The sequence below is a fragment of the Balaenoptera ricei genome, chromosome 12, assembly GCF_028023285.1.
Source record: "Balaenoptera ricei isolate mBalRic1 chromosome 12, mBalRic1.hap2, whole genome shotgun sequence".
NCBI classification, from domain to species: Eukaryota; Metazoa; Chordata; class Mammalia; order Artiodactyla; family Balaenopteridae; genus Balaenoptera; species Balaenoptera ricei.
Window position 1 is genome coordinate 9,150,729 of NC_082650.1, and position 27,945 is coordinate 9,178,673.

Sequence of the window (27,945 nt, forward strand, 5' to 3'; positions counted from 1 at the left end):
AACGTCTACAGTGGTTTTTATTCATAGTAGCTCCAAACTGGAAACTACCAAATATCCATCAATTGGTAAATGGAATAAATACATTATAATATATTTGTAACAAGGGAATTTCATAGAGCAAAAAAGAGAAACTGTTGATATATGCAATGACATGCATGAATCAAAATCATTATGTTGAGCAAAAAAGCCAAAAAAAAAAAAAGAGCATGTATTGTTTGACACCATCTACATGAAGTTCAAGAACAAGCAAAACCATCCTAGGGCAACAGAAGTCAGAACGGTGATTGCCCTAGGGAGAGGTATCGAACAGGAAGGGCCCAGGGAACTTTCCAGGGTGACGGAAATCTCACCTTCAACTGGGTGGTGAATACACTGGTTTATCAACTACACCGTGCTTATGTGTTTAAGATCGGGCGGGACTCTGTATGTGAATTATACCTTGGCTTTGCACAGCATCACAGAGGGATCTTAGTGAAGATCTGGTCCACCCTTTAACTTCCATAGATAAGGAAAGTGGTGTCCAGGTCAGGGAGCCAGGATGGGGCACGTGGGGTTTCTTATCTACAACACCGTAGGCCCTTCCACCTCCTCTCAGCTTTCTGCCACTCCTCAGGGCAAACTTCAGGATCTAATTTTTTTTTAGTTCACTATTTTTTCCCTATTACAGAATTATAGGCATGTAATTTTGCATTTTCTTTAACACATCACATACACTGTAAAAACGTTTTTCTTACTTTTCTCAAACTGGAAGGTAAAACAAGCTCCCTGGCTATGGCCACCCCGTGCCACCCACCGTCAGTGCTAACCACCGCTGGAAGTTCTGCGGGTTTAGCAGACTTCCTACTGGATGTCTTTCTCTATCCCAAAGGCAAGGCTGAAGGAAGCTGTGATTACTGCGGGCAGATCTTCCAGGCGAAAGGCGCCGCCGCCCTCTGGCTGTGCTCTTCAGCTGCTGGTTTCGGTGGGATTCTGCTGCAGACACAGCAGACACGCCTTCGGAGACGCAGAAGAGGGAGCGCAGCCCTGAAGGCCGACCTTACCTTGGGGGCTTCGGTGACTTGCTGGCCCGGGAGGTCTGGGGGGACTTCCTAGCAGCCCAGTCGTCGCTCAGTTCAATGTCACTGGAGTCTGAGCAGTTGCAGCTGTCAATCATCGTGGAAACCAAGCTGTGTCCATAGACTTCATCTGGTGAGACACCAACCAGCAAACTTAGGGGGGTGATGTCAGTTAGACCCTAACAATGGTCATTACTAGAAACCAGAGGACAGGCTGACTCTAACAGGCCATCAGTTTAAGTCTAGAGGTTGAAAGAGAAAGGAGCAGGACATCGTTTTCCATCTACCTTTTTATGCTCTTACATTTCCTAAGCAAAAGTAGGCACCTACTTCTACTGCTATCAAAATGGGCACGCATTTTAATGCCTCTGGAGCGTACACAACAGCCTGGCCCTGTTTGCTGTGCGGAAGGCTGGAGCCCAAACGGCCGTGCTGTTGCGCCTCACGACGCACCAGGCATCCATCTGGGGCCACACAGGCTTGCGGTGGCCCCGGAACCCAGGCCAAGCAAGGGGCTTGCTGACTCAGCGACTCCCCTGAGGGCCTGCTGCTGACCGGGGACCTGGGAAGACCCCTGTTGGTTCCAGGCCTGCTCTGGACTAAGACCCATGTCAGGCCTGTTTCAGGGACTCCCAGAAGTTTACGTCTGGATGCCAAGTGGTCTTGGAAGTGCCACAGGGGTGCCGGTGGGCCTTGGCTCTTCCACCTGCCGGAGCTGCTGGCTTGCTTCGAGCAATGGCTGGAAGGAGACCCATGCGATAGAACATTCGGCGGTAGCTGTGGGCTCCGCTGAGGTGCCTGTATGGGGGCCAGTTGGCCATCAGGCAGAAGATGATGTGCACAGAGCAGGCTGTCACCAAACCGCAGAGTAGATCAAGTTCACGTCTAACATCCTCCCCAAATCCCTTCTTTGCTGCCTTCCTCACCCCCTCACGCCCCTCACCCCCCAAAACCCAGCTCTGCCCTCACTGGAAGTACCCCGTTCTTCAGAATCACTTTGCTGACAAAGCCTCATCCCTCCAGGCTCCAAGAACCTTGTCAGGTAAGAGAAAAAGGCACATGAACTGATTGACAGAACGTGAGAGAGCAGATCGTTCAGAAGGGCTGTTTATACTGGAAAGCATGAGTCTGTTAATGCAAGCGCGGCGCTAAGTTTCTGAGCGTGTGGAGGTGACACCTGTGGACAGGGGCCTCTCTGGGGCCACAGGAGGCAAAGCAGGACAACTCGGCAGGGAGGCTGCTGACGCCCAGCCCGCCACTACCGCACCCCCTTAAACTGCAGCCTGAATCAGGCGGCACAGCTCCGGCACCCAGCAAGCCCGAGTGCTGCGCATCTGACTTCCACCACGCCCCAAGCAGTGCTTTCTATTACTTCATTTATAACTAATCGCAAATTATTCCTGGATCAAAGGAAGCTTGGCCATGATTCAAACAGGCATGTAAGCTCACAGAACGCTTTCGCGTGTTCACGAGCGCAGAGCCAGTCCACAGACCTGAGGAAGTTCAGTAACACAACGCAACACTGACCTACACTTGTTAACCACTGCTATATACCATACCGTTTGCTCGTTTCCTTCACTGAAGTCTCAGTCTGTTTGGGCTACTGTAACAAAATACCACATGCTGCGTGCCTTATAAACAACAGAAATTACTGTCTTGCAGTTTTAGAGGCTGGAAGTCCAAGGTCAGGGTGCCAACATGGCCGGGTTCTGGTCATGCCCTCTTCGGGACTGTAGACTGCTGACCTCTCACTGTGTCCTCACGTGGCAGAAGGGGCCAGGGATCCTCCTGCAGGCTCTTTTATAAGGCACTAATCTCATGATTATAAAGGCTCTGCCCTCATGACCTAATCACCTCCCAAAGGCCCCATCTCCATACCATCTCACTGGGCGTCAGAATTTCAACACCTGAATCCTTTTTTGGGATGGGGGCACAAACATTCGTAACTACTTTATTAGCTGTCTCCCTAGTGTGTAATTTTGCCATAAAAAATAATGAAAAATGAAAGGGGAACATTAGAAAGGACATAATAAACATGAGAAGTGAGTAACAAAATTATAAAGACTTTATTGTGAAATACAAAATATGTGAATGCATTTAAGATGTGTATTGATTCATGGCAACACTGTGCAAATAACTGATTTTATTTTGTGGGTTGTACCTAAGCACTTGTCTTCCAAGTCTTTTGTTCATACGTTATTTTTTTTGCTTGTTTATTTGTCTCATTTGACACTGCACTTTTTTTTTCTTGCCAAATTTCTTCCTTCATTAACAGAGATACGTTGGGACTTCCCTGGCGGTCCAGTGGTTAAGAATCCACCCTTCCACTGCAGGGGGCACAGGTTCAATCCTTGGTAGGGGAACTAAGATCCCGCATGCTGTACGGTGCGGCCAAAAAAAAAAAAAGAGAGAGATACGGGTTTCCAAATACTAGGCTGCATTTTTGTGGCTGAGCTTCGTGTTGCGCTGGGAAAGCCCCTACACTGTTGTTCGTGTGCTTGGCATACGGCCCCACGTCCGCTGACAGATGTTCCAAAGTTCTACGAGAAACATGGGTTCAGCTCTGCACCTTTGAGGCCCTCGGCTTCCTTCTCCTCCAACGCAGGGTGTTTCAAAATAAGAAACCAACTCTCGGGGCAAATCATCGTCATCTGTCAGCCCAATAAAGCCATCAGTAACGTCGCTAACTGGCAGAAATGCTAGTGCATTTCAACCAGCCGAAACCAAACTGTCAAACCAAAGTGTCAATCAGTTATTTTATTTTTCACAGCAAAGGTGTCTGTGGCAAGAGGCTTGTGGCAAAAATACCGGACATGGGCTTAAACAACAGAAATTTATTTTCTCAGTTTGGGAGGCTGGAAGTCCAAGATCAAGGTGCCAGCACGGTCAGGTTCTGGTGAGAGCTCTCTTCCTTTCTTGCCGATGGTCCCCTCTGCACTGTGTCCTCACTAGGCCTTTCCGCAGTGCGCGCATGTGGGGAGAGAGAGAGAGAGAGATCTCTCTTCTTTCCCTTCGTCTTACAAGGCCACCAGTCCTACTGGATCAGCACCCCATGCTTACAACAGCCTCGTTCAACCTTAACCACCCCTAAGAGCCCGAACTCCAAACAAAGCCCACAGCATCCCACCCCTGCTGCCCCGCTCAAATTCATGGCAAGCTCCCATGCAAAATACACTCATCCCATCCCAACAGCCCCCAAGGTCTTATGACCTCATACCAGCATCAACACTCTCATCTAAAGCCCAAGGTCTCATGTAAATATCCTCTAAATCAGATGTGGGTGACACTCAAGGTACAATTCACACTGAGGCAAAATTCCTTTCTGGCTGTGAACCAGTGAAAGCAGACAAATTATGTGCATCCAAAATACAGTTGTGGGACAGGCACAGGAGAGGGATTCCTATTCCAAAAGGGAGGAGAAAAAGGAAAGGAAGAAAGGGTGATGGGTCCTAAGCAAGTCCAAAACCTAGTAAGGGGAATTCCATTAGATCTTAAGGCTCAAGAATAATCCCCTTTGGTTCAATACTCTGTGTCACCTCCGTGGTATGCTGGGCTGGGGTTCAAGGCTCTGGGCTGAGGCTGTCTTGACTGTTGAAACCGAGGCAGTGGCCCTGCTGACCTCTGACTCGCCGCTGGGGTCATTTTCCCTCTTGAAGAACAGAGTACGTTTCTACAAACAGCTCTCTCATCCCATCCTGGCAAATCCAAGATGTCCAACAGCCTGCCTTCATCTCATCCTGTGTGGAAAGGCTGAGAATTTTCCAAATCTTCAAGTTCTGGTTCCTCTGTACTTAACAATTCCTTCTTCAATTCGTCCTCCCCTTTCTTGTTTTACTCTAAGCAGTCCAGACGAACCAAGCCACTCCTTCCAAACCACTTAGAAATCTCCTGGGGTAAATATCCAGTTTCACTGGCTTGCAAATTTTCTCCTCCACAAAACACCAGAACACACTTCAGCCACGTTCCCTGCCGCTTCATAACAAGGGTCACTTTCCTCCAGTTTCCAATAGCATGCTCCACACTCTGCCCGAGACCTCACCAGAAATCGCCCTCACTTCCATATTTCCAAGGTGCCCTCGGAACTCCTCCAGCCTCTACCCAGGACCCAGCACCAAAGCTGCTTCCACATCTTCGGGTATCTGTTCCAGCAGCACCCCACTTCTCAGTACTACAGTCTGTATTAGTCAGGGCTCTCCACACACACACACAGGAAGAGGGAGCGAGAGGAGGGGAATTGGCTTGTGTGGTAATGTTGGCTGAGAAGTCCCAAGGTCAGGGGGCCAGCACGGCCGTGTCCTTGGCTTGCAGACCCACACCTTCTCACTATGTGCTCCCATGGCCTCTCCTTGGTGCGTGCACATGCCGGGGGGCGGGGGGGAGAGCGCACGCACGCGAGAGAGAGCGAGAGAGCGAGGGAGGGAGAGAGAGAGAGAGAGCCCTCCCTCCTCATTTTCTTAGAAAGCTATCAATCCTATCCGATTAGGAGCCCACCGTTATGACAGCGTTAATTACCTCCTAAAAGCCCTGTCTCCAAAATACAGTAACACTGGGTTAGGGCTTGAACATGTGAACTTGGGGGGCACACAATTCAGTCCATCACAAGCTCTAAGGATTCCTTTTGAGAACTGGTGGATTTTTGCTAAAAAAATGATTGGGATTCATGTTATCTATTGTAAGAACATACAGTGGTAATTTTGAGGAACAGATCTGTTAAGTTGCTTGGAGAACATCTACAACAGTGGATCACAAACTTTAGAACATAACAATCACCTGCACAGCCATTAATTTGCAGATTTCTAGGGGTCCCTCCAGACCCGCTGAGTTAATCTAAGGGGCAAGCCCAGGAATCTCTATTTAAGTAAGTATTCCAGGTGACTTACAGGGAGGCGGCCCATGGACCACATGTGAGAAACAATGATGTGGAGGTTTGAAAGAGTTAATCCGCTTCTCACGATGAGAAATTCCTGGCTTCTCCTTGTCAGGGAGCTTTTCCTTCTCTGCACCCGTTCACATTCACCATTCAGCTGGCAATTAGTCATATTCTGCCTGTGACACATCTTCTATTTTTGTCTCAAGGTATTTAAATCTTGACTCTTTAAATGAACCTTTCGAGTGTTGTCTTGCCATCCAAAAGGGATTATAAACTCCTTGAAAGCAGAGACACCCTGGCATTGCTTCACAGCTGCAGGAGATTCAAGGACCGTGTACAAAGTAGGCACCAAACACACCTTATTGAATCACTTTGCTTTACAACTTTTAACTTCTTTTAACTACAAAAATAAAACATCTCCTTCCCCCCAGGACTGTCAGTGACGGAGCCAGTCCGGTGTGGTTCGAGCTGATCAATGTGAGCTTCAAGGAGAAGCAGGCGCTGGGACGGCCGGGCCGAGCCCCGAGCAAGCACGGTCTTGGAAGCTGCGGACCCAGGGCCCAAGGCAGACCCACCCTCCCCCCGCCCCCCGGCTCTGTCCTGTTCTTCAGCAGGGAATTCACGCACCGGGGGACAGAAGCTAGCTCTTCACCCAAGTTCCCCTCAAGATGTCACCTGAGCACAGGCTCTATGAAGTCACGTGCCCGGGAGGAACCTGGGAGGCAAGAGCGCCCGTGAGAAGCCGGGACGCGTGTGCCGCTCAGCCGTTCTTCACACGTCCCCTCGTCGGCCACGCTCATCGTCAACAGCTCTCTTCTTTCCCGTCCCCTGAAACGCATTCTCCTTCCAAGTTAACGTCCACTGCTCGCCCGTTTTTCTCACTTGGCCCTCCTGCCTCCACCTGCCTCCGCACCAGCCTCCACTCCTTCTACTTGCTCTCCCTGCTCCTGAAGACAAAAATCTGACTAAGGTAAGTACAGCTGTACTGCTTTCAATTTTAAACAGTAACATTGGTAGCACAATGTTGCCACAGACGCTGAGTGAATAAAGAAAAGCAGACAGAGGTGGACTGACTGCATAAAACACTAGAGGGGCAAGGAGGCTGAGAGAGCCCACTGCACTGTGACACTCGGATGACTCTGGTCGCCCCACGACCTGTGGCTTTGGGGACATAATGAGGGGCAGAGCCCAGTCTAATGGGCGGAAGCGTGAGTGGGAGACGGGAAGTGGAGAGAATAAAGATGAACTAATGGAAACAAACCCAATTCAGCTCGTGTCGTTTCAAGGTCAGGTGCGTGCCAGTCCCTGGGGGTACTACGATGACTCAGTTCCCTCCCCGCAGGCCCCCGGGATTCGGGGGCCAGACGGAGCCCTGGCGTGACAACCACCGCGGGCCCTGAGGGACAGGGCGACGGGCAAGACTCCACAGGGAGGCGGCAGCACCTTCGGGCCGGCAGGTCCTGCTGACGGGGACACGCAGGCCATGCCAGTCACCAGGTGGGGGTCCCCGGGCTAGCACACACGGTACCAACAAAAAGAACACGGTTCCTTCCCTCGAGGCTCCCAGAGAGAAGTACGCAGAGCAGCTGGACACACCACCGAGTCATGAAGACCAGTCTAGGAGGGTTTCTGGAAGGCAGGGGTGGTTCATCACGCCAAAACCTCTATGGGTGAGCAAGCAATTTTCCTTGGCAGTCGGCTAAAAAGCAGTTAACGGTGGATTAGAGAGGAGCAGAAGCAAGGTGCTAGTGGGAGGTGGGGAGCAGGCTGGAGGTCTGAAAACTTCAGTTCTATCGTTCCCTCTGGGGGGCGGAGACAGCACCTCACTACTACCTTCCGACGGCCCCACAGCACACGAAGGTCCTCAGTGAACCTGATAAGTAACCGACAGAGGAAGCCGCCATTCCCAGAAGGCCCGTGCCAGCTTCCCCCGACTGGAGCCCGCGCTGCCCCTACAGCCCCGGCCACACGGAAGCCGTACAAAACGCTGTTAAAAACCCATCAGAAAGGACATTAAGAGAGCCATTAACTTTAACGGGATTTTGGACATGGAGCAGCTTCAGGGATGCGCCTCGCCCGCCAAGACAGGCTCACACTTCATCCACAGGCTACCCCCCCCCCCCGCCCCGCCACCGCACAGCTCGCCAGGAAGGCTATTGCACAACCACGCCCGACAAGGCTTCAGTGCCTCCGGGGGAGGGGGCCCCACCTGATCTGCCATCTGTCCGCGGGTCCATGATGACGAACTCGGGCCGCAACTTGCTGATGCGCCGCCCCTTGAGGATGGGCACGAGCCCGCCCAGGTGCTCCAGGTAGAGCGTGTAGCAGGGGCCGCCCACCTCGGGGTCGTCCTCTGTGCGCTTCATGGTGCAGTGCAGACGCTCGCTGCCAGTCGACGGGTAGCTGACGAAGTCTCGCATGTTGCTGGGGTCTGGAATTGGGGGCTGGAGGCAGCACACAGAAGGAAGAGAGTGTGGGCACCACTGATACTCTGCACCGGCTGCAGCTCAGGAAGGGTTAACTACGTGCCGTGAAACAGGGACTCGCAGCGCTGGGTGTGTGTCAGAGTGCCAGCGGTTAGGACTCGGCGCTTTCACTGCTGGGTCCCGGGTTCAATCCCTGGTCAGGGAACTGCGATCCCACAAGCCGCATGATATGACCAAAAAAAAAAAAACAAGAATCTCCTGGGGGCTTTAAAAAAATACCTAAGCCAGGATCCCACCTCAGACAATGAAAGTGGAATCTCCAGGGGATAAGCCTGGGCATGTGCATTTTCTAAAAACTCCCCAGGTGATTTCAATGTGCAGCCAGGGTTGAGAATCACTATTGCAAAACCAAGATTGTAAACCAACTTGAAAAAAAAAATCATAACAGGTTCTAAAACTCTGTTTTACAAAAAAAGTAACCAACAAGCCAATCTGATACTTAGAAGCAAAGATAGAAAACAAAAAAAGAGAATACAGAAAAGAACCTAAGGTGCAGAGGGCCAGAGGCTAAGGGGGAAACCCACCCTTGGACAGCAACTGGCAGCTATGTTCCACATACCCCCACTGCGAACAGACTAGTTTCTGGGTTACAACCCGTATAAAGGACAGCTGACAGTGAGTGCTGGCAGGGGTCGGCTTCCTCAGCACAGTGGTGAGGAAAAGCAGGCCCTAGGACTGAACTGGGCTCAATCCCGACCATTCTCATAACTATTGATGGAGCGAGATACCTGGCTTCTAGGAACACGTTTCCCGCTTTCTCACGTGGGAACAATGGCAGCTTCTGCCCGCAAGTCAGGACGGAACGGACGGACTGACCGTCGGGAGGCCATATCAGTCAGGCTCGGAATACTGCCTTTACCACAAGAAAGCTCACATCCATCACACAAGGCGAGTCCCCCAGGGACACTAACGCTAGGGACAGACAGCACACGGGGAGGACCACGGCAGAACTCTGGGTCGCCGCACGGCTTCTGTGGTCCTGCTCTGGGCCTCTGGCCCGTCTCCCTGACTCTGCCCTCCTCCCGGCGGTCCTTCCGGGGCAGGCAGGCAGCCAGCAGGGTGAGGAAGGAGGAGGGGGAAGGCTTTACCTTGATGGTGGGGATGAAGGCAGTGGAGAGGTAGGAGCAAAGGCGGGGGGGCAGGGTCAGCTTGCTGACGTCCTTGTCCTCTCTCAGGGTGCTGGCAATGGCCTGCTGGCACAGCAGCTGCAGGCTGGACACCCGGTGCTCCACACGTACCACGTACAGGGCCGGTCCTGACGCCATCAGCAGCCGAGAGTCCCGGTGTCCCCAGCAGATGGAGATGATGGGGCGCTGCAGGGAAGGGAAGGGAGACTACGTGTAACCTTTTGCTCTTGTGAAAAGCAAAGAAAGATCACGCTCTCTGTGTCAAGCAAAATAAAATGATCTAACAGATTTTTAGAATGTTGGTTTTAAAAAGCACAATCGAGGATATTAAATCCTACATTATAAAAAGTCGGTATTTTCAGGCTTCCCTGGTGGCACAGTGGTTACGAATCCACCTGCCAATGCAGGGCACATGGCTTCGAGCCCTGATCCGGGAAGATCCCACATGCCGTGGACCAACTAAGCCCGTGTGCCACAACTACTGAGCCTGCGCTAGAACCCGCGAGCCACAACTACTGAAGCCCACGCATCCAGAGCCCATGCTCCGCAATAAGAGAAGCCACCGCAATGAGAAGCCCGCGCACCGCAATGAAGAGTAGCCCCCGCTCGCCGCAACTAGAGAAAGCCCGCGCGCAGCAACGAAGATCCAACGCAGCCAAAAATAAAATTAAGAAAAAAAAAAGTCAGTATTTTCATTGAAAAGTAGTTAGATCCCCAGGCCAGAGCACAAAGCACCGGAATAGTGTTACCAAATTCTTTTACATGTATTATCTCATTTAATTTGGTGACATAAAACCTAACTTAGCTCCATATAATGATATCTCTGCCAGGAGATGCAATCAGCCTGGGGTACAGTAACCCGTATTCCTTACTGAGGCTCTGGCTACCTGGATCCTCAAGTAACAGGGGTAGTTTCCAAGGCTTGGAGAGGTAGGGAGGAGGTAGACCAGATGGCCCTTCCCTTTTGTCCCGATATGGAACATCTCAGAGTCAGATCAACAACACTGGATTTGAGTCACAAGCTCATGACCCAGGGAATAATATAAGTCTCGTACTTTCTCATGAGTAAAAAGGGGGCTGTGAGGATTAAAGGAGATGAAAGATATCAGAGTGCTTCTGGGACTCATCACAGGTGATAACCCACAGATATTCAATCACTGTTATTCTCAGCCATCCTTGAGCCGATGGGGCAGGAAAGGGGAGAGAGAGGAACACAGTTCCTGTGGCAGCTGCTCTAGGGGTTTGTGGCCATTATTTACTTTGAAGAGGCAGGCTGGAATCCAAGTATGCAAGTTAGAAACTGGCTGCACTGGAAAAAAAAATCCAAAGCTCAGGGGTGCCATCTAGGAAAGATCAGCCAAGGAAGAAAGAAAGACGTGGAGGGTTGTGATGGAGAAGCAGGGAGAGAATGCTATCAGTTCCATCAGTTCATTCTGATCCAGACAGATGGAATTCCAATTTAATGAAGTCTTGAGGGGTTTCAAAGATCAGAAGTGGGGATACCAGATCTTTTATACAAAACAGGAAGAGAACTTTCACAACACTTTAGTGACAAGCATCAAGATAAAAGAAACACATGAAGATACTTGCTTAAAATAGCCTCCAGGGTCAGCTAATTCTGGCTTCGAATTCAAAACAAAAATGCAAGGCTGAAGATAACTCATCTTTCATTTCCATCATGGCGAGGCCGGGCAGCCGATGGGTAGGACCACAGCCGCAGTCCCCTGGAGGAGGCTCATAGGGCCTGGAGCTCAGTCTGGTGGCTTCAGAGTACTTCCAAGAAGGGCCTCCTTATAAAAGGACCCCTCACAGAGGGTAGACCCCCACAGAGGAAACTGTTAGGTTAGAGCAAGACGTAATCACTGCCGAAGACACGGCAGACGACACATAAAAAATATACGAAAAGAGTTTCTTCGGTATGACCAACCCCCATTAAGTGCAGTTTAGGACAAAGCTCTATTAGTAGCACAATCATGCTTGATCTTAAAGCTGTAAACCACCCTGCCAACCCCCAAGTCTCCGAAGATAATATTTGCAACCTACAGCTCAAATAATGAAGAACCATTTCCAATTAGCACAATCTGACTTGGTTGGAACTGGTTGCAGAAATACCAGAGACCTCTTTCTTCCAATTTTCCATGAGTTTTGAATCCATCTACCTGATGTCCCAGTGGTCACAATGCAAGAACACATATATTCATCCTCTCTTCCCCTCCCTCCTCCTGGTTTGCTTTTCATAGTAATTACCTCTGTGTTACAGCTGATTACATGTTTTGGGAGGGTCTTCTATAAGATTATCATTATGATAAGTACGTTATCTCATAGCTTTGTAAAAAGGAATTTAAACCACTTTATAGACTTTCAAGTCTATAAACTGATAAAAATCCTATCTGTTATAATTACAGGTATAATCACTACCCATCTTAACAAAACTTAACAATCAGGTCTTAAAAACTTACTACATTCCAGTAGCACATTAAGGTATCTTAGTAAGCACCCATGTGATCTCATTTAATCCTCTCAACTCTGCCACACAGGCATCATTAGTCCCAGTTGACATATGTGGAAACTGAGACTAAGAGAGCTACGTAACTCACAGCTGATCAACAGGAGAGCACGTTCTCACCCATCCCCCACCCCGCTGCCTATGCTCCTCTTACTACAACGCGCTGCCTCTCCGTCAATCACAAATACAGTCATGAACCCAAATTCTCCCCACAGTTCTCCCCTTAATCCGCCTGGTCAAGGCTATTTTACTCAGAAACAGACGCAACAACGGATGTGTAGAAAAGGCAAACAGACAAGAGGAGAAACGAGCTGCATAAACCGCAAGTGGGCGATGACCGGAATAACTCATTATGGCAGAAAAGAGCCCCCAGGTCACGTGGGCCCGCGCTCGGAGGGAACCCAGCCACGCAGGGCTGCCGGGGGAGCGTGAAGCAGCAGGAGGTGGAGGAGGGGCTGTGCCCTCCACACCCGGTGTCGCGAAATGAGGGAAACTGAGAATTCTCAGCAAGGAGGAGTGAAAGGACTGAAAACTAGAACCGGGAAAAAAGACCTGAAATTATCTGGCCTGGAGGAGTGATGCCTGCAGGGTCTCAAAGGACCTGTTATCTGGAGCAAGGTGACCAGGAAACCCCCTTTTCTAAGAGCAGGACAAGACCACGACCACTAGGAATTTATAGTACAGCGTTCACTTACTTGCCCAAGTCAGTGATGATTTATCTATTTCAGCAAAGGGGGAAAGCACACTCATTTAATTTATTTTTACAGCATATGCCCCACGTAAGATAATAAAGTAGCAAAATAAATACTGGTGCCTTTGCCATAATAAATCTTAAAGCTGTGTTAGAAAAGTAAGGAAAAATTTACACCTAGTGAAAGCTGATACTCTTGTCTGAAGATTTTGAGGCATCACTGACATGGGGAAATTGACTGTCATAGTTACCATTGAGTCTGAGGCCAGTAAGTAGGGCCGTGACCTCTCAGGATCCCTGTAAGTCCTGTAAGCCCACAGGAAGTCCTACTACCTGGGATCCAATGCACAGCATGGTGATTACAGTTAGCAATACTGTACAAATACTTAGAAGTTACTAAGAGAGAAGATCTTATATGTTCTCACCACAGAAAAGAAATGGTAATTATGTGACATGAGGGAGCTGAGAGCTAACCTCACGGCAGTAATCATATACGTATGGCAAATCCAGACGTTGTAGACCTCAAACTTACAAAGTGTCCATATCAAATATATCTTAATAAAGCTGGAAATAAATAAATAAGAAAATTAACACACACAACAAAACCCTTTTATACCTTGTTTACACTTTTATAGTTTTTCACATGTCATCTTACTTTTTACAAGTCCCATTTCCTGCTGGTGCTCATCTTCCTGTGCTGTTTACTGGCGCTCCAGCCTGCAAAGCCCTCAGTACAAGCGTGCTGTTTTCTCAGAAAGGACAGGAATCAAGGCGGTGGTAAATGCACGTGCCCGCAGACACAGGGTTGGGGCGTCCTGATTCAGCGGCCCTGGCCCCTGGGACCCGCCGCTGCAGGTAGAACAGGAATCCCCTGCTCACTGCCCCCGGCAGAGCGCGTCCAAGCGCATCTTCCCCAGGCACGTCCCACCCACCAGGATTAGCTGCAGCGGAAGAGAACCGTGTCCAACATTCTCTTCCAGCGAACCTGGGAACACGCGAGGGTGCACACAGACACGACTCCCGCAGATGAATGTTTTTGTTTTTGAACAGCTGCCGTCTGCTAGGGAGAAACTCAGCTGTCAATGTGTGGACTTCATCGCTTTCTCAAATTGCACAAAATGACTATTTTTAGAACCGATGGCTAGAACTTAATTTGTGTAGGTATTCGGCACGTAAATCTAAGGCAAAAGGGCAAGACAACGAGCTGCATCTCGGGGAGCATCCGTGTGGCGGGAACCTGGCGCTTTGGTGAGTTGGCTGGCCCGATGCCAGGTGTCCCTGGGCCGGAGAGGTACGAAAGGAGCGGCCAATGGACAGTCAGGTTGTCCCTCTCTCTGTGTCAGACGCCGGCTACTTACGAGGAAAGCGGGTTAGTCTGCTCACCCTACTTCCGCTGCCGCAGCATCATGGAAGGTCAACGGCCTGGTTCAGCCCCTTACGGCACCGAAGAGACGCTAAATGCCTCCCGACCTCATCTCCTGCTGCTACACGATCCAGGCCATGCATCCGTCCAGTCCTGTACTCGCCTCCTGAGCTGTCCATCGGTCAGTCAGTAAACCCCTGTCAAATGTGTGTAGTGGGCCAGACACATGCTGGGCGTTTGGGGACTGATGCGGAATAAAAGAAACTCCCTGCCTTCATGGAGCTGACCTCTGAGGAGGGAGGGGAGAGAGAGAAGTGCCTCAGGCTCTGTGACAGGGACCGACTACCTGACGGTGTCAGCTAGTGAAAAATGCTACGAGGTAACAACAGTAGGATAAGGGGCTAGAGGAGTCCTCAAAAAACTTAAAAGGGAATAAAAAGCAGGGTGTCCTTTCCACGTTAAAGATAAGCTATTCAAGCAGAATTAGAGTCAAGAGACAACAAAAGGGTCAAACCAGCTACACTGGCCCAAGAGAGAGAAACAGAGGCCATCCAGGTGCGCGGCTGCTGGCTGATGGAGCCCCGGGAGGAGGAGTCAGACCCCGGGAATGTCAGAGGGGCCTCCCGTCTCCCAACCGCTTTCCCTCCTTGCTGAGCTCCCCTAGGAAGAAGGTGGGGATCTCTGTCTTAGAGGAAATGCACTTCAAATGTTTCACAGCCCGTGGTAGAAGGGGGTGTTTAATGTTTGTACGGGCGAGTACACAGGAGGAAAGCTTTCCAGAAGAGTTCACTTTTAAACAGACCAAGGTGGTGACTGTTCACCGTAAAACTGTGTTGGCTGGAGCCATGGACAATTTTGAATATTAAGTTACGATGATCTGGCCACCAACTAAGCTGCAGTAATAAAAGCTAGCTCAGGATTCAGTCGCCCAAATCTCCATTTTGAAAGAACATGCCGTTCTTGTATTTAATAAGCAGACAGCCCAGAAGGGACTTTCTCAGCTACTTACAGCAAACAATGGGAAAAGCACACCTGTGGCAGCTTTGAGAGAACAGGTACAATTAATTCTCAACCAAAAAAAAGGCAAATATAGTTTAGCTAAAGAATTCTCCTTCAAGAGCACGGAAGTCTATGACCGTAAATGCGCTCTCTCACTTGATTTTTCGGTTCCCACACCTACCATCTTCCTCTTTTAATTTTCTACCCAGATATCTTACAGCAACACCTGAACCTTACAGAATATAAGGCAACTCCACCAACTTGCCTTTAATGTAAAAAAAATTCATAAAGCTAAAACACACACACAAACCAACCAACCCACCCAAAAAGCCCAACCATCCAACCAAATAAAAAACACACAGACCTGAATTACTGAAGCCTGTGAACTTCAGTCAGTGGTGCTAACCCTCAAAATCTGTGGTCAGAGGATTAGATATGCAATTACATGTAGATGGTTACAGAGAGCACCTAGTGTGATCGACTCTAGACTTTTAAATTACGACAGGAAGGAAAAGAAAATAAATTACAGTGTATTTCCTTCTAGGAGCTTCAACCACAGGCATTGCTGTTACGAGTAACTCAGGAGAATCAGTTTTAAAGTGAGGCTGCCGCAAGTTTGTGCCGGGCAACGGCTTTGTACGCAATAACCTACAATCTCATTAACTTGGAAATAAATTATCCAATCTAAACTGCATTTAGTTCTTTTTATAAACAGCCCAATAAATTGCCTAACTTCCTTCCTGCTATAAAAACGTTCCTGCCTTTGGACAACTTGAATAGCATAGTACAGACATGTGATTCTAGAATCACTACAGACAACAGTTAAGTTGGTGCTACATATAATCAGTATTGTACTTGGTTTTTAATAGCATCATTATTTAACTTTATATTATTGAGGCGATTTTTCCAATGGTTGAAACAGACCCTCCAATGAAAAAAGAGTCAACAGTTTATTAAAATGCTGAGACACTGTGTGAATATCTTTCTCCAAAGGAAGGTGAGCCAAGCCCCTCTCTTATCCCTGAGCCTCAAATGGTTTAAATTCAGGACCTATGTTAATTTCATGGGATAGTTGATGAGAACTTTTGCAATGGTTAAGGCCGTCGAGCTTTTACTACATTCTAAGCACAGTGAAGATCAGAAAAATGAACAAATCATGGTCTTTGACTTTAAGAAAATAAGGCAAGTAAATACCTGCCAGAGGTATTAAGCAATGCACTGGCAGTAGGGTAACAATTACTGTGTAAACAAGGTAATCTCTCCTTCAATCCCAAACCCATAGGAACTCCAATATCTACATTTATTTTGCCACACACCTTGGCCACATGCTAACGGCCTCAACTCTGCTCCACTTTAGCTCTTCCTGGGTTCGCTTCATCACCTAGAACTACTTCACATCTAAAATAGGAACCTGAATTTGCTATCCAAGCGCAGCTTCCCATCCTGTGTTTATCACTTCTTCCTGAACATGCCTTATTACGACTTTATATTACTTGGCAGTCTCAGGTCATAGAGCAGATGCTACCCACCAAGGTTCCCTGGCTGCCCATTTCTCTACCATCCTTCGCAGATCCCTGAATTCCTTCCAGTTTTGGTCTGTCTCTCTGCTACATGAATCTCTCCCATTCCTAATTTCAGGCAGCCTGTACCACTTCTGCCTCTCAGGGTTGCAGAGGCGGCCTGGGCAACACTGACTCTCACTTTAAAACCACGCTGTCCTGCTCTGGCCAGGGCTTGATTTCAGCTTGTTACCTTGAAGGGCTCCTGCATCACGTTCTACACACTAGCACTCAGAGCTTTGGGCTCAGGGCCAGCTGAGTAGGAGCCCCTCAAATTATGTTTGCTGGATGCTTGAACAAACGAACAAACAAATACACTTATCTGCCCACAGAAGATATTACACTGTCAAAAGATACATTTAAATCCTATAACAACTCAACAACAAAAAAAAAACTAGCAATCCAGTTAGGAAATGGGCAAGGGTCTTGAACTGACATTTTTCCAAGGAAGATATACGAATGGCCAACAAGTACAGGAAAAGATGCTCAACATAACTGATCTTCAGGGATATGCAAATCAATACCACAATGAGATAACACCTCATGCCCATTTGGATGGCTATCATCAAAAAACCAGAAAATAACAAGTGCTGGCGAGGATGTGGAGAAGCTGGAATCTTTGTGCACTGCTGGGGCGAACGTAAGATAGTGCAGCCACCAGGAAACAGTACGGCAGCTCTTCAAAAAGTCAGACACAGAAGTACCATATAACCCAGCAATTCGACTTCTGGGCATTTATCCAAAAGAACTGAAAGCAGCAACTCAAAGAGGTATTTGTATATCCCTGTTCGCAGCAGCATTATTCATAACAGCCAAAAGCTGGAAGGAAACCAAACATCCATTGATGGATGAATGGATAAACAAGATGTAGTGTACACATACAATGGCATATTATTCAGCCTTAAAAAGGAATGAAATTCTGACACAGGCTACAATGTGGATGAACCTCGAGGACATTATGCTAAGTGAAGTAAGCCAGACACAAAAAGACAAACACTGTATGGGTCCACTTATATGAGGTACGTAGAACAGTCAGTCACATTCACGGAAACAAGAAGGTAGAGATAGTTTCGGTTTTGCAAGATGAAAAAATTCTGGAGATTGGTTACAAAATAATGTAATACACTTAAAAATGGTTAAGACAGTAAATTTTATGTTACGTGTATTTTACTACAATTAAAAAAAGATACATTTAAGTAATTAATGCCTGCACCTAATTACAAATTTCCCCAAATCTGGTATACCTGTCTCTCTGATGAGCTGGGTAAGGTTAGGACATAAGTCCCTAGTTTATTATCACCCCCATCAACCGTCAACTCGCTCTCAGACTACACTCCACTCCACTCCACTGTAGTGGAATTCTGCCTCTACTATAACTGATCCAGACCAGAAATGAGGCGGTCTAAAGATTTCTGGGAAATAAAAACAAATAGAAAGGGGCCCACATGTGCACACTTTCTTAAACATCTTTAAGCTTTTTTACTTACTGTTTAACAATAATTTAGTTTAACTATAAAAGTACATTACTGGCATAACAAACAAAATCAGAGAAAATAAATGTAAATTCAGCATTTACTTCTCTGCAAGTTTCTGATTTTTACTTCAGAATGATGATAAACACCAGCTCACTCTGCTTACTCACTGTGCACTCGTTTGGGAATGGAAATGGGTGTATTTTGGTTAAAAGGCAAAAACTTCTTTTTCCCTTCCTTCCTCTGGTTTATACCCCATAATTTAATTTAGGTCAACAAAAGATTAAAATCTGTCAAAGATAATTACAATGAGTAGAACCAGCTCACGAGCATTTAACAGAGGCTGGGTGCAAACTAACACATCAGAGTCACAGCTGAGTGTCTGACACACATCCTTACTTGCACAAGCGTGTCCAGTGTAAAGATGTGCTCCCCACGAACATTGTAGAACTTGACCATGGCACTCTTCAGAAGAGGGCCATTGGGAAGGTCACCGAGCTGGGTCGGGCGTTCCATACCAGCGACTGCCAGGAGGTCTCCCTGCGTGCACCACTGGACCACCACCTCTGAAATCAGAAAGAGGAAAACGGTCAGCATGAGGGTGGGACCCTTGCTTTCCTGCAAAGATGCACTGGCTTGCTGAGAGTCTGAATTCATGACTGAATTATTTTTCCTTGAAAGATAACAGAGTGTGCACCCCAAAATATGCCACATTGGCATGAGAATTATGTAGAGCTGAAGGCAATGGAGAAGAAGCAGATAGAAGAAAAGCTCTCTCCCTTCCCCCTACTTGCCTAAAAGCAGGACATATATCTGTGAAGGTGTCTACCCATCCCCCACCAGGAAGGACAGAAATGAACCACTGGTGACAACTCTAGACCATTATCAACACCAGGGGAATCTGCATAACAAACTTTACTAACTGGCCCTTATCTTCCGTTAGCTCCCCCATATATTTTCCTTCCCACAATTTGCTGTCCTAGAAACTTCAAGTCTTCTCCTTGTCTTGTCACTTCTCCAAAAAATGTATTGTTCTTTTGTTAACATGCTATCTAAACCCTTTGAGCTACTCATCTCTGTGCTTCCACAGGTAAACACAGTGCATGTGTTGTTAAACTTCTGTGTGTTTTTCTCTGGTCAATCAGTTTTTTGTCAGTCTAACTTACAGGGCCTGGTCTGAGAGCCTAAGATGGGTAGAGGGGAAATAGACTTTTTCCCCCCTCCCCACTACGTCCTCAAGAAAGAGGAAAGTCACAATAAAGGGTAAAAACCCCAAATGAGGTGAACCAATTTACAGTTCATTCTGTGATAAACGGAATCCCCCGAAGTTGGGATACTCAGCACATTTTTCTTCAAGGCAGAACTTCCTCAGCAAACATCAGCAAGGCAAAATACCCCCAACCCCACGAATCTGCAATGAAAATGGAGTTGACAGGGGTGGGAAAGAGGGCTGGCCGTGGAGACCACGAGGGGTCCAGCACTATAAGTTCTTGTGCACATGACACAGATTACAGTGTTGGTGACAAGCTGGGGAATACCAGGAGTCACCTTTCTTCACTGGAAAAGTTCTCTGATGATGTTTCTTTGAGACAGTAAAAAAGAAATACTAGACCCTTTTGGTCTACAGATCTTCCTTGGCTTACAACAGGGTATGTCTGGATAAACCCACTGTAAGTTGAAAATGCATTTAATACACCTAACCTTCCAAACATCATAGCTTAGCCTCACCCACCTTAAACATGCTCAGAACACCTACATTAGCCTACAATTGGGCAAAATCATCTAACACAAAGACTATTTTATAATAAAGTGTTGAATATCTCACGTAATTAACTGAACACTGTATCGAAAGTGAAAAACAAAGTGTCCAGGTACAGAGTGGTTGTAAGTGTATCGGTTTTTGACCCTCATGATCGCGGGGCTGCCTGGGAGCTGCGTTCGCTGCCGCCGCCCAGCATCGCGAGAGAGGAGGGGACTGCGTATCACTAGCCTGGGGAAAGATCCAAATTCAAAATACGGTTTCTACCAAACGCATATCGCTTTTGCACCGTCATAAAGTTGAAAAACTCCAGGTTAACCACAGTAAGTCAGGGACCGTCTGCACCTTACGAGTCAAACGACCGACCTGTCTGTGATGGGACAGGTTACTGTAGACGGAAGAAGCTGCGGCGAGCCATCTTTGACAGCACCTGGCGACCTCTTCCCAGTATTTACTAATATATCCCATAAAGTGGTGGACAAAAATAAATAAATTTTCAAAAAAACGATTGCTGTCCATACCACACGTAAGACTGAAATATTCTGAAACCAAGACAGAAGAGAGAAACTGCCTACATGCAGTACCTACTGGATGACACCAATTTACTGAAACGTCACCTAACTTTCTGAAATTGGGAAGACAGTGCAAAAGCATCTCGTGTCATGAGGGCATAAATGATTGAAAACATTTTGAGATTAGACTGAGATTTCTAGTTAGGTCATCACAAGAATGCTAAATTTGCCTGTATTTTTAGGATAAAACTCAAGTCAAGTACTTTCACATTTGGGAGGGGTACTTTGGGTCGCCTCCCCAAGTCACCTCACCTTCATGTTCCCAATCCTCTCATGCCCATCGTGGGAATGTGTTAGAAGGGTTGCTCCAATGTAATTTAGTTTGATAGAGAACAAAAGAATACATCCAAGGAATAAAAAATAAAGTTTCCATAGGTAGTTTCCAAGATGATGAAAAATTTGAAAAACTCACCCTACAAAGAATACAAAGGAACTGAGTGGTAATTATGATATTTTCAGTCCCGATCAGACACTTGGTAGAGAACGAAGTTCAGGACGGCAGAACTAGAGGCAGGTACTGATGAAATTAATAAACTTGGTTAAAAGGTTTAAAAACAGAATTTTAGAAGAACAAAAGTAGAGCTTGGATCACTAAATATATGAGAGAATTTATGATGACTATCTTTTTGTTTTAGCTCCATGAAAGACAGAAAATTCAGAAAAGAATTTACAGAAAAGTCCAAGGAATTTAAGTTCATCATCATCGTAAAAAAAAAAACTTACTCAGCTCCTAACAGGTCCATTTGTGATAATAAAGAAGGACTTCTACATGTCCCTCCGGAATTTATAGGCTAAATAATTCCTTACAATTATAGTTTTGAAACAGCAAATGGGACACTTAAAAGAGGGAGTTTAACTTGTTTCCAAGAATATCCAATAGTTCTGAAACAGAATTAAGTGCCTGTGGGGTGTGCAGGCAGGTATGAGGCATTCCCGCCAATCAACAGTTAAGTATGTGGACTTGACGCTCCACATCCCTGGCATTCCTGAACAATTCAGACAAGAAGCAACATGGCCAGGACTCTCTGGTCTGACGGCCAGTTTCGAAGGACAGCAGCAAGCTGAACTGAAGGTTCCGGTTTGCCTCCCCACCGCCGGGCCCCGCCACGGCTCCCATTCAGATTACAGCAGGTCCCTTAACCTCGAGGACCAGAAGCAGCCCTGGAATTCCTACACTGCACCATTCAACCCTGAAGAGACAGAACTGTTTTTCCAAAGAACTCATCAGAGGCACGACCTCGTCGGTATTCCTGAATTGCAAAATTCAGAACACTGCGAATGCTTACGGACACCTAGTTTCCCTTGAGACAGCGTTTCATTAACGTCCCTCAGGAAGGCATCAGCCCCTGACTGCTGACCTTCACACAGAGGCCTCGGCTGTCTTGTGTGTCACCTGCTGCCGCAGGCACGGCAGGTGCTGCCGCCCAACACCCGCAGCGCTGGCTGGAGGCAAGCGGCCCACACCCGAGAGGATCACTCCTGCCGTGGGGGGAGAAGGGCAGGTGAAGACGAAGGGGACCAACAGGAATCCCTCCTCAAGGTGAGACTAGATAAGAGTCGACTTGTCAGCTAAGCAGAGGGGCGAACACACTCCATTAAGCCCGGAAGAGGCCACTGCAGAGGCCGGGGATCAACAGGCCTGGCTGTGACGCCCAGCTCGGAAGGCTGGCCGCTCGGGCTGATCCGTACCTTTCAGCCCCGACTGGATGACAGTAGGAGACAAGTCGTCATAGTTGTTCATCAAGCTGATGTCTCCTGAGGTGAAGCTGACGGTGAGCAGCGGCTTGATGTTCTGCACTGGGATGGGATACGCCGCTGGACCATCTGCGGGGACAGAAGTGCCGAGTGAAAACGAGGCAACAAGCTCGTGACCGGAATCCAGGCCCGCGTGCTGCAATCCTGCGGAGGGCCTCGAAACTGCCCGACAGTGCAGATCAGACTCTGGGCTGGGATCTTACCAAGGGAGGCAACGCTGCACAGCACTCAGGAACCACACGAAGCACCGGGGCCGCTTCCCGGAGCCCCCGGAATGAGAGGCGCTGGGGACCGCAGCCCCGAGGGCACCGAGCAGGGCTCCCTGGGCTCTGTATGCCGTGCTGAGAGAATGTGTGCAGGGTTTATTAACCTCTGTGGTCACGGGTTTACATGTTTCTGATGACGTGCAAACGTAAATTATTTTCATGTCACGTAACGTATAAGGATGGTGGGAAGAGGGACGAAAACGTTTTCTTAATCCTGGTCCAATGTACAGAGAAAAGCTGCCTTCCAACACTGAACACACTTTCACTGAACGTTATAGGAAGTGAGCAGTCAGCATGAGTTCTCTGCTTTTACCAGAAGAGACCCCACGTCTGGCGAGAAGGCCAAGGTCGGATGCGGCTCACACCCAGCGCACAGCCAGCAGAAAGGAACCCTGCTTTGTGTGTGCGAGGAGACTGTGCATTAAGGAAGGGGCCGGGAGGGACGATGCTCTGTCCCCTCCCACCCGGGGCGGGCCAGCCTGACGTCTGCTCGCTCACCACGCTCAGCCCCGCCTGTGCAGGAGCCCCAGTTATGACTCTCCTTTGCTTCACTTTTAAGATGCTGCAGGTACCTACCTCTGCGCTCAAATTCCCGAGGCCACCAAGAAACACCCTGCCCTATCTGAAAGGCAAAGCCCAGTCTTCCTCCAAACCGGCCCTCTGCTTCTGAAGAGGGTGACAGGTTAGAGCAGTAGCCAGGAACTGCGTTCTGCTCTTAGACTTACTCTGGACTTGCTTTATCAACTTGGTCTCTGGATCTTGTTTCTTCCTCTAATAAATGTGGATAAGCAAATATGCATTCAATCCAGCAAAGTTCTGTTTTAAAAGGACGCTGAGTCCAATGCTGAAAGACACTGGCTTCATCACCACGAGGTGGAGGAAGGACCAGCACTTCGCTCAAGGCTGGGGCCCCACCAGGGGATGGATTCCCAGGAGCGAAGAACGCCCTCCCTCCCGAGACCCACCAATCCTGAAACGCTACTGCCAATCTACATTTTTTTCACAGGGTCTGAAACAATCTTTCATTACTGGTCTGAACACTGCCTTCTCCCTAACTGAATGAATGACTATGTATATGTGTACGTCTCTGGGAAGCATGACACTTTATCACGTCTGGGACAAGAGGGAGAAGACTCCAAGTATCAGAGAGGGCAGATGCTGATAGGGGAGAAAGTTAAAAATACTCTCCCTGGACCAGCCCTTCACAGGCTGAACATGCCCACAGTCACAGGGAAGGGTAGAAATTGTCCAGCGTGTGCCTTTAGCCCATTAAAGGCACTCAGCCAGCCGTGTGAGCACAGCTGCCCGGAAGTCCCGCAGCAGGTGACCACGGGGAGTCTTTTCCTTCCACTATTCGCAACATATTCTCCTTTTAAAAAAAGAGGTTGGAGCAGCAGATGGGACACTGGGGAAGAGCCAGAGCCCTGAGTGGGCCAGTGCTGAGGGCTGACATTGGGGATGGCCAGCGTCGATACCAAACGCTTCTGCTTTGGGGGCTAAGACACACTGCAAGGGGTGAAGGAAGCTGGAACCTGAAATTATCCCCACCCAGGGTCTGAAACAATCTTTCATTACTGGTCCAAATGTTAAAAAACTCCGACGTCATCTACTCTAATCTAACATCACTGTGAGGCTTGGGGCCGGGGGTGAAGGCGGCAGGTTCACCTGAACTGAGAAAGGGCAGACCTTCTGCCTGAAATAAAAAAGACAGGGGCATGGATACCAGCCCAGTACACTGGCCTTCATTACGGGCAGAACTAATCCTTTCCCCACACAACTAAAGCTACGGGCTTTAATAACGTTAGGGATTTGAAACACCACAGATTAGGGTATAGGAATAGCACAGGATTTTTCATCTTCAGCTCTCTCTACTCTCACTAAGCAGCTAAGTCCCATGACACCCCAGGGACATGGAAACGGCCGTAAGTCTTGTTTTATATCTCGGAAAACCTAAGGCAATGGAGCTTCATCAACCTGACCGGTGATTCTGCAGAAAGGGATGGCAGAGAGAAGACGGGCCAACCAAGAACAGAGATTAGGCCAGCTCTGCCTTGCACTTCCGCTGAGAGCCCTGCCCAGTAGGTGAGGGAGCCGTGCGCACGGCGGGCCTGTCCCTTCCCCTGCCGATGGGTTCATTCTCCTTCCGCACTCTCGTCCCCACGGAGCCCGCGAGCTACCTTGGGGCGGGGAGTAGTCATCGGAGTCGGTGTCACTCTCGCTGCTGTCCTCCACCAGGAAGGCGGGGTAGTTCCAAGACATGCTGAGGATGCCGTCTGACTCGTGCAGGAGGACGTGGGCCAGCATCCTGCCGTGGCAGTCCATGACGATCACCTGCCCGTCCGCCGTGCCAAACAGCACCTGCAACCAAGGACCAGGACTCGTGATGGACGGGGAGAAAGGTCTGTGGTTTCTGGCAAACCTCACCACCTTGACTTGTCCACCAGGACTAAAGAAAGAGAACAGGTAAGCAACTGAGGAAATACACAAAGCAGGAAGTGGCGGAAACTTAGCTGGCTATTACTGGAAGAATTTTAGTCCTCTATTAGTGAAATGTGACTAATGCTATAATAAATGTATTCATTATGTTATGTGGACGTTTTCAAACACCGGCAAAATCACTGTTTCACCTTCTGTGGGTTGTTTTTCTTTGTTTTGTTTTTTTCGGTTGAAGGAGGAGGGCTAAGAAGAGGATAATATTCTCTTATTTTTCTTAAAAAAAAAAAGCAGCAGCAGCAGCAGAGGTTCATTGTTAAAAATCTCTTAAAGAAAAACTTTAAGTGTACGTAAGCATGTTTGTCTCATGTTCTATTTCACTGAGACAAATAATGGTGTTGATGTATTTAAGTAATAATGTTATAATGAATTAATGGTATTAATACATTCATTAAGTGCTTACTTTGGGCTAAGCACTATTCTAACCAGTTTACCTCATTAACTGTCAAAACAATCCAGGGAGCTAAGTGCCAGCACTGCTGGCATGGAGCTGGGACAGGCCTGACGCCTTGTGTGCTGAGGGCCGCTCCTAGGGCCCCCCCAGTCACCCGGCCCGCAGGCAGACACACGGCCAGGGCTAAAGCACAAGCAGGCAGAGGGAGACGGGACGGCGGTGGACGCCCTCCATCAGAGCGGCAGAGGGGCTGCTCATGGCTGCTCAAAGCCCCCCTCCCCGACGGGTGTCATCCCACTGGACGACCCCGAGGGGACCCTTGGGGCCTGGGAAGCAGGACCTCCCTGAGGAGCACACCGTGTTATCTCCTGCTTTGTGTGCTGGCTCTGCAGTTTCTGCGTCTGCCGGCATTGAAATCTTTGTACCTTTTGTGTCTAATGACATCTGTCTATCCACCAACAACTCATTGTGAGAACCATACCAGGATCTACACAAAGGGAAAGTTATTTAAGACTTTTAGGTCCATACTTCTTTTTGCTTTTTAGATTTTGACACTGAGCTCCTTGAGGGCCAAGACCATCCACAGCGGTACCCCTGGCACCTAACAGAGCTTTGGGTACAGTGGGCACTCAATAAGTATTTACTGTTACATGAGTGAATTAAAGTCAGTGACAATCAAAAGGCAATTATCCTGATGATTATGAGAGATTAATTACAAGGGAAGATATATTTCATTTAAGCAGTAATACGCTCACAGAATTTACAGAGCTGTTTTAGATAAACCAATTGTCCATCAAATATTCCTTTAAACATGATCTACATTTTTAATGACTGGAAACTTAAAAAAAAAAGAAGCTAAAACAGTTTTCCCCCAGGGCCAGTGATGAATCATCATCGAACGCTGCTTAAAGGAAAAACAGATAAGACGTAATAGGAACACAGTAAAAATCATTTTAGAAAAAGTTGAATTCTTGGCCGCCAACAGAGAAAATAAACAGTATCCACCAGCATGTCCACAAAGACCTCATGCGACACGAGCAGAGAGAGGCAGACACTGGAGCGGTGGGTCAGAGCCACTGAAGCCCTGGCAGAGGCAGACACTGAATATGCTTCCTGAGCAGTTTGCAGTGAAGATAAATATGGAACGTGACCTCCTGTAACTTCAACTGAAATGTACAATTTACATATTTCAGAAGAAAAAGACGTGTGGGAACCCCACTGTAAGGCAACATCCCAGGAAGCAGGCTTTTCTTCTCCCCTTTGCACATCCTCACCCATTTGTTCAAGCACGTCTGAAGGGCAGCCCTGTACCATGGTGTACGTGAAGGGGTTATTTCATCACCTGTGACTTTGTTTCTCCTAAACGTAGCTCATTAGCAGGCAAGAGCAAACAATTATTCTTCTCAAGTACCCAGGACTAAAATGTATCAACCCCAAACAAGTTCCCAGACCCCTCCTGTTACGGCTCCCACAGTCTCCACTGGCACCATCACCACTATTCTCATATCTTACTGTGTGATTATTTGATTTGTCTGACTCCTGTGCTAGACTGTAAGCTTCTGAGGACATGGACTATGTCTGCTCTGATGGCTGCAATCTCCCCAGGGCCTGTCCTAGCAGATGACACATGGCAGGGTTTGTGAAGGGAAGGAGGAAATGAAGCATCTTTTGAGTAACACTCACAGTTTTCCATTTTGGAGAAGAACAGACACCATCTAATTCCTGAATAAAGGCCTGGTGGCTTAATGAGTTTTCAGTGTTCAACATCACACTAAAGCAAAAGAGGACAAAAAAAACCAGCCTCCTAATCCCCCATCGTGAATCGACTCCGACTACATCTCTCTTGAGAGATAATGCACTATTAAGATCAGAGAGAAGGAAAAAGGCAACCCTAACAGTCGGGTTGTCAAGCAGTGACGGAGGAAGTTACTCTGTTTTGGAACAAGTGTGTCAGATAACTGAAGAACACTGATATGACATAAAATCAGATTTTCAAAAATCTCCTCTATTACAAGTTCTTTTCATGCCTAATCACTTCCAACGAGCTAAAGCTTCCATGAGCCAAGGACTTCAAGAGAACAAGACAGAAAAGCCTAACAATAATAAATACACACACTGGCAAATGCATCCGTCTCTGCGGCTTCCACTCCCTAATTCTGGGGCTCTGGACAGAATGGTGCCGGCTCCTCTTTCCCAGGCTCTGTCTCCTCTTTTAGGCTTGGCCCCAGACCTCCTTCCCTTCCTAGGAGGTCAGAGTCACATCCACAGCCTCAAGGACCCCATTCAGGGCTGGCTTCCTGCCCAGGCCATTCCCCTAAGCTCCAGACTCACAGGTCCAACTGCCTGCCAGCCGCCTACCCCCGGATGTGTCGAAGGCCAGGCCCTTCAGAATCAACATGTCCCAGATGAGATTCATAACCTCACCCACCCCCTGACCCACACACACAGCAGGTCCTCTGCCAGCAAAGACTGCGGCTTTATCTCCAGTGTCCAGTACGGTGTCTGATACGTTACAGGTGCTCAGACGAGGCTTTTGGGACCCCCTACACAGAATTAACCTCACTCTAACCATGGCTCC

At 48.1% G+C, this 27,945-nt stretch overlaps 1 protein-coding gene across 3 annotated transcripts in view; it reads right to left on the reverse strand.

Moving 5' to 3' along the window:
* TULP4 (TUB like protein 4) overlaps positions 1–27,945 on the reverse strand; it is a 236,029-nt gene that overhangs the window by 18,489 nt on the left and 189,595 nt on the right. For all 3 annotated transcript variants that reach the window (XM_059940909.1, XM_059940911.1, XM_059940910.1), the window contains exons 5-10: positions 24,658–24,838; positions 22,149–22,283; positions 18,528–18,694; positions 9,500–9,724; positions 8,135–8,369; positions 1,041–1,185 (exon numbers count right to left, since the gene is read on the reverse strand). In XM_059940909.1, the coding sequence (XP_059796892.1) occupies positions 1,041–1,185; positions 8,135–8,369; positions 9,500–9,724; positions 18,528–18,694; positions 22,149–22,283; positions 24,658–24,838 (1,088 nt within the window). The remainder of the gene's footprint in view (positions 1–1,040; positions 1,186–8,134; positions 8,370–9,499; positions 9,725–18,527; positions 18,695–22,148; positions 22,284–24,657; positions 24,839–27,945) is intronic.